Source organism: Staurois parvus, unplaced genomic scaffold (assembly GCF_062004578.1).
Source record: "Staurois parvus isolate SC_StPar_1 unplaced genomic scaffold, SC_StPar_1.0 ptg000056l, whole genome shotgun sequence".
In the NCBI taxonomy this organism is placed as follows: domain Eukaryota; kingdom Metazoa; phylum Chordata; class Amphibia; order Anura; family Ranidae; genus Staurois; species Staurois parvus.
The window spans coordinates 781,753-793,817 of NW_028317852.1; the positions used below are offsets into that span (position 1 = coordinate 781,753).

The window sequence follows — 12,065 nt, forward strand, 5'->3', positions numbered from 1 at the left end:
GAGTATTCAATCAGATTGGATGGTGGTACTAGACAATTATTAGGTGGATAGTGTTTAGAAATCTACCATGATCTTTAGGCTCATTAGCACCAAGGGTTGGCTGGATGATATCTTGACCCTTGGGGAACTGTGACCTTCTGCAGTGACAAGCCTCTGGAGCAATCGCTACAAAATAGAACTATACAAGGATAACATCGCACAATTTGCCTTAATCCGCTTTATTAAAAAAAATTGCGTGCATAACACATTTCTACAAGTGCTGCAACACATTTTCACACCATACCAATATCAAAGCGTTTCCAGCACAAACATATAAAATATCAAAGGCATAGGGGTTGGTTTACTAAAGGCTGTACACGTTAAAAGGGAAGTTGCACCTCTGGGAATTTTTCCCAGCGGTTAGTGAATGCAGTGAAATATCACTTTGCAAAAAATACCCAATCATGTGCATAAAAATAAACAGAATTTTGCTGCACAGCTCCACTTCATTCACTTATCTCTGGGAAAAACTCTTTCAAAGTGCAACTTCCCTTGCAAAGTCAATTTGCCTTTAGTAAAACAACCCCATAGTTCCATTTATCTACAATGATATTACTAAGTGGTTGTATAATACAAACAGAAATGTAATGCAATCTGCTTGCTTTTGAGATTCTTTTGCTATGTTTCGTTCTTCGTAAGTGCTACTGTATATTACAATTATTAATTCAATTCCTTGGAAATAAAGTGCATTTAGAACATGTAATAAGCACAGTTTAATAAATATTAAGTACAAAAAAGGTAAGATAAAAAAGTAGAGAAAGTAATGTCCAATTATATGCATATATATATTTTGGTTACACAGCCATCACTTTATAGACATACAGCCAAAAAATGCAATACATTACCATTATTTTATATGTGCAATAAAATGCCACTGTCAAATATAGTTTAGTTGGTAATATTTAATATCACAGCCTAGAATGCAAGTGAACACTAGTGAAACTATCACAAATCTCTGTAGATGTATAGTTGTCTTTTTTTTCTGTAAGCAAAGGCCATAATTCTGGATGAGATTATTTAAATAAGTGTCAAATCATTTGACTTTCTTAAAAGATTCAAATTGTTTTAAGTAATGAGTCACTAAATAGGAGTATAATGTTTAATTTTTAAAATACTGTATAGTAAATATTAATACAGTTCTAAGTTAGAAATGTGGTTTTCCATTAAGAGAAGGTAAATCTGTACATGTGTGTGAGCCATTTCTCTAGGATCATTTGAGGCCACTACATGGCTACAATAAACGTTGGGCTAGAGATTTGAAATTAGTTGGAATGCGTTTCTTAGAAATCTATCATGTAGATAACTAGAAGTGTAAAGAGGGTGCACCTGTTCACAGGCCTATGAAATGTACATGCCTAGTAGTCACTCCTAATATTTTTTTGTTTGTTCTCTGTGTTGAGATGCTGATATACACATGGACCCATGTAAATAACAACCAACTGCCTATGGGCAGAACAGAACCTTTGAAAGCTTTGATGTAAAAGTGTTTTTTCCTTGAATGGACTTATCAAAATCTTACAATGTGTGGTTAGCTTTAGGAATGGTAAAGTTATTTTGCAACGCAGATATTGGCTGTTGATAGCATGTAAAAAAACCTACATATTTGTTTTAAAAATCAGTATTTAGGTGCAGCTTTGGTTTTTGAAAAATGAATTCTTGCGATCAAAGAAAAGACGGATTTATCTGGTCACTTTGAATTCATCGAGCCACTGCTTTTGGAAATATGGCAATACAAAGTCAGTGCGAAAGACATTCCTAATACCTGCAAAACACAACAAATGACATCCCATCATTCTTAAAAGCTTATTGAAAGTTTTTTTTCACAATTGAAAAATTCCATTATAGATCATTTTATCATTTATATCTATATATTGTTAGACCTTTAAAGTGTTACTAAACCCAGGACCCTGCATCCACTATATCTGCACTCCTACAGTACACAGAACATCATGGAAGTGCAATTATTTTAGTAAATACAAACTGCTAAATACCTTTTCTCATCAGCAGTATATAGCAGTCTTGTGTCTTAGCAGAGCACTGGTTAAAGCTTGTAGGAGGAGTTTTCTTTCTGCTCTATGAGGATGTGAAACCTCTGACCCTCTGTCTGGACAGTGCTGATTGGCCCTGTGCTGATCACATGCACCCTCCCAAGTAAAACAAAAAAAACCCTCTCTAGCAATACACACCAAATTGAGCATGTGCATGTGATCATGGGTTCAGTTTGTATCAGGTGGACATATCAACAAGAGGAGGGGCAGAGAAGAAAGTATCAAACAGCCTTTTTACACAATGCAGAATATTAACCCCTTAGGTTCCACAGTGAGTATAACAAGCATGCTTTACTGCATATACAGACTGATTTTACTGTTGTGGGTTTAGTAACACTTTTTAACTCTTGTATATAGACTGGACAAAAAATATTTCCTAAAACTAATGAATATTGGCCTCCCCTCTGATGATGTGCTGGAGCACGAAAGGCCTTAGGAGGAGCCAGCAGAGCGTGACATCTTAGCCGCCCGGAGCCACGAGGAGGCCCGGCGGCCATATTACTTTTGGTCAGTTGCACAACTCTTATCATTCACTGGTTCAGTGTTTTCTGCCCTGTTTTACTATTTTGGAATAAATGTTCTTGATTTTACTCACCTACTACACTATGGAGTTTTTTTTTGGCTCCTACCTGGAGCTAATTAATTTTTAGGATATCATACCTACTTTGGCTACCGGAGGGAGTTCCTCGTCCATTATTCACCTAGTCTAAAGAGGATCTCTGGATCTGGATGCTGTCCACTTTACCAAGATCGCCTGCTCCCAAATACCCATTGTACCCGCTTGATGAGTGATTTCCAGGGGTCATACTACATATGCGCTTTTATATAGCGCGTCCGGTGAGTGCGCAATTTTACCGTTTGATCCTGGGCATACTAGTTTCTTTGCAAGATCCTGCGTTTATTTGCCTGGACATTATCAAATATTGGTCACTATTTCTGTTATACATCACAGTGTGCTTTCAGATCATCTGAGACATATATGGGTTTATAGATCCTATGTCATATCTATCAGCAATGAATATTTACAGTATGTGTTAAAAAAATAAAGGGGAAATAATACATGTTGGTTCATAAAGGCAAAGTTTAATATTCAAAAGCAGTATCCAAAAATCAAATTGTAAATTAGAGTAAGGCCTTGTTCACGCAGGTGTACCACAGTGTGCGCCTGTGCGAGGGCTGTGTTTACCTGCACAGGGTTCCTTGCATACCTGTGCACGCAGTCCCATTCATGTCAATTGGGAAGCAGTGGCTGCCCCCAATTTGACATCCACGTGGGAGCAGGAGTACACTGTCTGCGTTCAGGAACATGCACCTGCATGGATGTCAAATTGGGAGCAGCAGCTTTGCGTCCCAATTGATATGAATGGGATTGCCTGTATGGGAGTGCACAAAACACGTGTGAATCCCTAAAAAACGCAGCCATCTATGATGTAGTACACCCGGGTGAATGAGGCCCAAAACTGAATTGTGACATTTTGAAAAATGTCAGATAATAAAAATAACCAATGCATTCAATATAAAAATCTACAGAAAGGCATATTACACTAGAATTCATGTGACTACTTATATACAGGAGCGCTTGCAAACTGGGGACGTGTGCAGCAGTAAGTACAGTGAGCTCTTGAATAAATTAAACCTGTCATGAAAGAAACATAGAAGTTTCCATTGCTGACCTCTCCTTCTGATGTTTGACTCTCATAGTGACACTCTTCTTTCTCAGTTTCCTGAATCAAGAATGCAGATATGGAGTTTTACATGTTTCTCCAACTTTACTAGCTTCACAGTTGTTCCAGGGCAATTGTTCAAAGTGGTTTGAAGCCAAAGCATCACCACAATAGCCAGGCAACTACTATTTTTAGAATCACAATGCCACCCCTATATTTCTGCAACTATGGGTTTTCATGAGTACTGAGCCTTATGCTACATATAAAGTAAATCTCCTCTTTTGAATTTCTTACCTCAATAATGGAAGTACAGATGGTCACGATCCCAACATACAGGAAATTATTCTCAAACCACGTTGTGAAAGCGGCTGAACACCCCTAGAATTCAATGTAAAGGCTTTTTAAAAGACTTGTTTTCCTCTATTTAAATTACTTTTAAAAACCACTATACATTAGTAGTTCATATTTTGAAATGTCAGAACACTTTTCCTTTAGGTGTAAATATATTCATCATTGTCCCCTAATCTTTGGAGCCTAGATGAAGGCACCAGGCAAGGTTTTGACTTCTATGCTAGTAGAAATGGAGTTCCAGCTTTGCTACTATAAACTCCTATTGCTATAATTTAACTGTTAAATGGTATGCAGAGAAGAAATCCAGATATGGGTATTTTACACATGGTTCCAATGACCCTTGGACCAATGTAACTATGCATATACCATACCTGGCTGATGCCCCTGGAAGCTAAAAATCACTCACATAGACACCGCTACTTCAGTGATCTTTACTTGCTTCTAGGTCCCATACCCTGTAGCTGCCCTGCTGTATTGTGACCACAGGAGGTAGGCTACTCAGCATGGACACCATTCAGAGAACGCTTTGCATTTGCTGAGTGAATACAAATTGCTCTCTGAATTGATGAGGTGCAGAGGCAGGGCAGTGATGTCACACTCTCCACCTGTCAAGTCAGAGAATGCTTTGCATCTATTCAGAAAATGAAGAGCATAATCTGATTGACGCTGATGCCAAGTGGTCGACCTCCTGTGGTCACAATGCAGTAGGGCAGCTGCTCAGCGCACAGCAAGTGGAGATCACTGAATTAAACACTTGCAACTTCAGAGAGCATTGGTCAGTTATGGTATATACACAGTTACATTGATCCAAGCAAGACCAATGTAACGTATAAAACATCCATACTTGGAGTTCTTCTTGGAAGTGACTCTACTTCTACTCTACTTGGAGTGACTCTGAAAGATGAAAACAGGTATTTTCAGACACATATAAGAGCCTCTGTAATATTAGGGAGTTCTATGGTCACAGCATACACTTTAATTTTATAATTTGTAATAACAATACAAACAATAGTTATATTTGACAATCCAATATAAGCTTGTATTGTGAGTTCTGCCTGTCTGCTGGTCATCTCTTTTCGCAACTTCCTGGATTCCCTGCTTGCTTTCCAGCTTCTCCTCTGCTGTTTACTTTCAATTTCTAAGGACTAGTTCAGGGGCGGACTGACCATTTGGAAACTCGGGCACTGCCCGAGGGCCCGGGGTCAGTAGGGGGCCCCATGAGATGCCCCTGGTACCTTTTTCATATGCTTTTTTGAGTTTGGGCAAGGACACAGGGGCCCCATGATCCCCTATTGCCCGGAGGCCCCATGAGTTGCCAGTCCGCCCCTGGACTAGATTTACACCTTCTGAAATGCCTCCTCTCAGAATCTCTGTAGTTCAGAAGGCAGGCTCTGTGAAATGTGTGACACAGCAGTGCCTAGTCACAAGGCATGACAAATACATGTTATAGATACCAAGGAAGTAAATGTGTGGAGATCTTTGCAAAGTTCACAAACTTCAATATCATTCAGATTAAAAGGAGTAGGTGAGAAATAACTGAAAAAATGTAGAAACCACTATATGATTTTACATTTTGATATGCTTTAGGTTTATGCATTGCGGCAGATAGATCAGGTTTACTTTAGGATACAGCATCAAAACAAAATCTTGCTTAAAAGCAAATCAAAATCCAAAAAGAACTTTTGCAGTGCCAAAAACAAATTATCTCAACAATATTCGCTTCAGTGTGTAAAAAAAATGTGACATCATAATCATCCACATAAATAAAGTATAAAAACAGTGATCAGTAATAACCAGATATCCAATTAGTGAAATAATAATGATATTTGTATGGGCAGCACAGTGGCTAAGTGGTTAGCACTTTCACAAAAAAGATTGCAAATCCTAACCATGGCAGTACCTGCCTGGAGTTTGCATGTTTTCCTTGTGTGGGTACTCTGGTTTCCTCTCACACTCTCAATGACATGCTGGTAAGTTAATTGGCTCCTGTTCAAATTGTCCCTAGTATGTGTATGTATGAATGTGAGGTAGGGATCTTAGATTGTACACCCCGTGAGAGCAGGGACTGATGTAAAGGTGTAATAAATATGTAAAGCACTGCAAAAATCGATGGTGCTATATAAGTACCCATAATAAATAATAAAAATACATTTCTGCAGAAAGGTTCATTGAAGTGAGAAGGGATCATAAATCCACCACCATATCCAATTGAGGCTCAATCTTCCAGTGTGTGACTTTCAAACTCATATACATATGCTGCAGTATAAACATCCAGATTCATCAACCGCCGCATACTCTCCTTGTCATCAAACCTCAGCCAGAAGGAACAGCTTCTCCTCACTTCCAGATAACAAAGGGGAAGAGCAGACCAGCAAAATGCTGTAGAAATAAAGCTCACCCCAAGAACAGGAAGAATGAACTTGTAGTATAGTAGATTTATTCAACATTGTACAGATACCTCCAATAAAAACATTCAGGATGAAAGCAATCAGTCCTCTGAAGATGTTCCACTGAATGAAACGCGTAGGGAGGAGCCCTTAGCATTGATGTCATGCCACTGCCTTGAGATTCGAGGGTGTGGTGAGGTTATACACTGGAAGATTTACCCCTGACTGGATACGGTGGTGGATTTATAATCCCTTTTCACTTCAATGAAATTTTCTGTACAAATAAGATTATTGTTTCACTAACTGGATATCTGGTTATTACTGATCACTGTTTTTATACTTTATGTGGATGAATAATATGTCAAATTTTTACAAACTGAAGCTAATTGTTGATATTTTTCTTTGCCACTGCAAAATTAATTTTTTACATTTTTGTTAACTTTTGTGTAGCAAACTTTATGGTTGCCAGCCGACTCTTGCATTGATTATCTTTATATATTAAAATCAAAATCCAGACTTTTGACACTATATGTGTTTGTAGACATCTAATCTTCCAAAACCATGGACATTAATACGAAGTTTCTCCACCCCTCATCTTGCAGCAATGGTACAACAATTTCTGCTTTTCTAGGACGGCTTCTCCACAAAAACGTTGTGTGTGTGTGTTTGTGTGTATGTGTGTTGGTGTTGAGGGGGGGGGGGGATTTGTGTCCATTCAACCAAGAGAGCATTTGCAATGTAAGGTGCTGATGTTGGATAAGAAAGCCTGGCCTGTAATCCACATTCTAATTCATCCAAAAGGTTACCAGTATGGGTGAGGTCATGGCTCTTTGCTGTCCACTTGAGTGCCTCCAAATTAGACCATGTCCTTACGGACCTGATTTTGTACACAGGGTGCCTTGTGCCTGGTGAAGGCCTAGTTGACAAGAGGGTTTATCTTAGACCTGCTGTTCAATACCCCATGTAGTTGATGGCAGGGTGTAGCAGGAGTAGCAGGCATGAGGAGTGGCACAGGTGCCTACAGTGAGACCAGACTCAGTAGATGATCTGGAAACAGCATCGATACTCCCGAGGTGCTAAGAAGGTATAGACCAGGTCTACGCAGATTGCTGGTTTGCAGGTAGGGTACATAGGAAGTAGTCAAGACATAAGCCAAGACAGTGAAAGATATCATGGTGGCTAAGTTATGGGTCCTAAATTCCCTCTCAGGATGCTGTTTGGGTTTTTTTCATTTCCTTCCTATGCCTGATGACTGCGGTTATCTGAGTGCATCTGATTCCTCCCAAATATGTTCTAGAATAATTGGTATCTGATCAAATTTGTTCAAGAGTGGGTACAGCATTGCTAGGGACATTAGATGGTAAGCTCTCTTAGTGACAGTCAGTGATGCAAATGATTGTACTCAGTAAAATGTTGTACAATATACAGTATAAGCTCTATAAAAATGCACAAAACAACAAATAATTGTATAGATATTATTGAACTGCAAGTTTTTGGAAAGATTTTTAATTCCTTAGAATGCACCGTCCTGTCCTTTATAGCAGTGGATTGATACTGACATCTATGTGCTGATCATTACTATAGCAAAATACAGTATGGTGTTGGGATAAGGTGTAGAGTAGAAATATTTTATAATCTTCTGAGAAAAAGCCACCAGAGGGAACTGTTCACTAAGTATTGCAGCTATAATATATACATTATTAATCTATGGCCTAGCAAAATGAATATCAAGAAATCTCAAGGATAAATCAAAGAAGAGCATGTTGGTGTATATGATATCTTTATACCAGTAAGTAACATTAGACATATAGACATTAGTGCATTATAGGCATTGGCTTCCTTTGAGTTAAATTACATATGGATAAAACATACATGCATTGTTCAGGTGAAAAGGTAACTTGGTCCTATGTATAAAAGTATAAAGAGTCATTGTAAATAAAAGCTACACTATAAATCGCTCATACCTGTTTAAAGATCTCTTTATCGGTACACACTTTTGATCCTGCAGGGCAGCAAGAATGTGGAACTGAATTACCCCAGTCATTTGAACCATTGATTCCACAGCATGTCATCTAGGAGAAAATATTATTTGTGATAATATTTCTTGCTAAAACATAACTTTTTTAAAGCTGGACTCCAGGCAAACATAATATTGCCCCCCCCCCCCCCTCCAATTATGTGCTTGCTCAGATGTGTCGCAAAGCTTCAGTTCCAGATAGAGCCCTGTGGCACATGTGCAAAAGATGACCATTATGGAAATTCTAAAACTTTGTCGTATTTACACATAAGCGGGAAATCTGCACTTCTGCAGATGTGCTGAAGGGCTCTTCCAGGACCTTAAGCCTGGCTTCACACTGATGTGGTGCAGAATTCGCAGCATTTTTTGTGCGAATTTGCACCGCATCAGAATCGCACACCGTTCTTGCGAACCACTGCGAGTGTGTATGTTAAGTTAACAACACCCCAAAATCAGTCTGCAAAATGCGGTGCGATGTGCAGAATTGGATCGCATAAGTGTGAATACCCAATGAGGACCAAAAAAAGGGTCCTGCACCTTTTTGGTGCAGATGCAATGAGATTTGAGCCATACAAAATGTATGGCTCTAATCACACCGCATACAATTCGCATGTGATTTGCACAGGAATGCTGTGCGGTTCCTGCTCGAATCACATGCAATATACCACACAGCATATGTGTGAACCCAGGCTAATGCTAGACATAGTCATTCGATACATCTGCATATGTGCCATAATAATGGAAATGAGGTCTCTGAGATTACTCTTCAACATATGATTTACCCATTTTAATGATTATCTCGACCACAGAACAAAGTCAATAAATTTTATAATATTTAGAGCTATAGTGCCATATAGGCATGTTTAAATATTATCAGAGTTGTTTTTAAGGCTATAAGTATAAGTTCATTATACCATGAAATGGTATAAATATAAACTCCAGACAGATATAAGCAAAAACATAATTTAAACCAGTTACGTTACATAAAAAAATGTAAGTAGAATTCTAAGTTTATGTTGAGTTTAAATAGTTTGTTCAGGCCACTGTGTGCAATGTTCTACACTGTAGTAGCATTAGTTACATACATAATGGGATGTGTTCCAGAGCAGCAGTACTGGCAACTTCCCGTCCGCTTCCTGAACTAAATTGGGTCAGCCTAACTTCTTTTCACCCATTGAGGAAAAGCCATGTATTTTTAACAGTGATATTTTCCACCAATCTAAGAAAGCAGTACTGCTGCCGGAACACAGAAATGCTTACTGCATGTAGCACTACTATAGTATATTACAGTGCACACAGCAGGCGCATCAGTTAGTATTGGAAGTTTGGCCCAAACAAACCACAGGGGTTGGACAAAATTATGGGAACACTAGGTAAAAGAAACAAATCATTACCTAATATGGTGTTGGACCACCTTTGGCATCCAAGACGGCCTGAAGTCTCCTGAGAATTGACAAATATAAGTCTTGGATGGTGGATAATGGAATCTGATACTACTCTTAATGCAAAAACATCCCAGTTCTCGGTGGAAAATTAGCCCGAACTTTGTTTTTCAAAATTGACCATGGTGGCTCTATAATATTGTAGCGCTGAGGAAAGGTGCGAGACTTCGCCTGCATGCTCATCAAACCACGATTTGACAACACCAACTGTATGAGTCAGAGCATTATCATCTTAGTAAATGGTGCTGTCTTTGGGAAACAATGTATGCACCATGGTGTGCACATGGTCGGACAAAATTTGAACACAGTCGCTGGCAGTGACTCTACCTCTCAAGGTGATGATGGGGCCTGCAAAATTCATGATATGGCTGTCCAAACCATGATTGCGCTGTCACCATGCTTTACCATTGGCACAAGACAGTCCTGGTCGTAAGCTTGGGATGGTGTTTGCCACACGTAAACACATCCAGTGGTTGGGAACAGTGTGAAGCTCGATTCATCGGACCATATTAAAGTCTTCCATTGATCGATAGTCCATGATTTATGGGTGTTTCACCACTCTCTCTTCTTCTGAGCATTAATATCAGTCACTAGTGGTTTGGCAATTGCAGCTTGCCTGTGGATGTTTTGCTTATGGAGTTCCCTCAGCACAGTTTTTATGAACACGGGCTTTGGGAGACTGAGATTGAGCTATGCAGTAATGTTTGCAGAAGTTGTTTTCCTATTCCTGGTGACAATCCTGCACAATATCCTTTTGTCTCTTTTGGTCAGTTGACATATCTATGGCGTTCGTTTTCTCAGAAACTGTATATGCTGACATAACCTTTGATACTGTATGTAACGCTACCCCTGGAGGAGCCGATTTTGCCCAGGTATCCCCTGGCACAAGATATTTTCCACAGCCAGGTACGCACACACTCTCTCACTCGTTGTCTTCAATAACCAGTCTGGGGGATTTTTGTTTTTGGTGTTTTCATGTAGAACTGGGGATAGGGATGGGGAATTTAGTGGGATACCCCAAAATTAGAACTATTCACACTGAGGACATACAGTCTGAACATAACTCTTAGTTGAGCACTGTGGAAGTCCTGGCTGAAAGCAAATAACAGACTTGTCTTTAAAGTGTAGCAAAAAAGTAGTTTCAGAAGTGAGCAAAGTCGCTTTAGCAGTAGTAGTAGTTGGCTGAGGTACAGGCCTGTAGCGGCAGACTGTGGCAGTCCAAAAGTAATAGAACTGAGCAAACGCCTTTGCAGTAGCAAGAGTTGGAAAAGTTCTTTAGAACACTAGCCTGTGTTCCTTTTTCTCAGGCTCACTCTAACTATCAAGCACCAGAGGGGTAGCAAAGCAGACTGAGTCCCCAAGATCTCTCAGTGTCTGTACTCACAAGTCCAAGGACAGAATGGCAACCTCCTTCCAATCTTCCAATCTGTCAGTGATACCAGACAGATCTTTGGCAGACAGCACCCGTCAATCAGCTTGTTGTAGAACCAGGGTCAATCTTCCTAACTATAGGCCCTCAGGTCGTCCACCCAAGGCCTGTATGACAGCAAGTGCAAGGTGAGGCAAGCCTGACTCCAGCCTGGCTTGGTGCAATCTTCTCCACAGAAAGACGGTGAACCCATGTGCTCACAGAACATAAATACCACTCCCAGCATGCAATTTGACTACACTCCACTGCAGTTGGCCAGGATTGTATCCATATTCATGCTACTCATTTGCCTAGTTCCCTCCCAAGTTCTGGAAGGCTCTCATAGCTTCCTGAAAGCGAGCAAACTCAGCAGCACCACAGCATCATGAGCACACCTGACTAATCCATTACAGCACTCTATTAAGCAAAGAGACCAATTAGATTTTCCTAACAGTCTCTCTGTTTGCAGAGAGAAGAGAAACATAGCTATATGTATCTTAACTATACAAATGCTAGCACCTAACTAGGAGGGTGTTACATGTACCTCGCGACACCACAGATAAATTGGCAACTTCAGTCACAGAGACAACAGCTAAGCGGGCACCAACAATTTACCCTCTTTGAAGCTCAGTAAGCTCTGACATGACTCCATGTTACTAGCAGCACATGCAGTAAATGACGAACGTGAGGCTTCCCACCTGTTACAATA

The 12,065-nt window shown here is 39.8% G+C and overlaps 1 protein-coding gene across 1 annotated transcript in view; it reads right to left on the bottom strand.

Annotated features, from left to right (window-relative positions):
• Positions 1-202: 202 nt before the first annotated feature.
• Positions 203-12,065, bottom strand: part of LOC149469950 (leukocyte surface antigen CD53-like) — a 51,990-nt gene continuing 40,127 nt past the window's right edge. The window contains exons 6-8 of the mRNA XM_089668154.1: positions 8,454-8,561; positions 4,046-4,129; positions 203-1,801 (exon numbers count right to left, since the gene is read on the bottom strand). Of these exons, the coding sequence (XP_089524280.1) occupies positions 1,727-1,801; positions 4,046-4,129; positions 8,454-8,561 (267 nt within the window). The 3' untranslated portion in view covers positions 203-1,726. The remainder of the gene's footprint in view (positions 1,802-4,045; positions 4,130-8,453; positions 8,562-12,065) is intronic.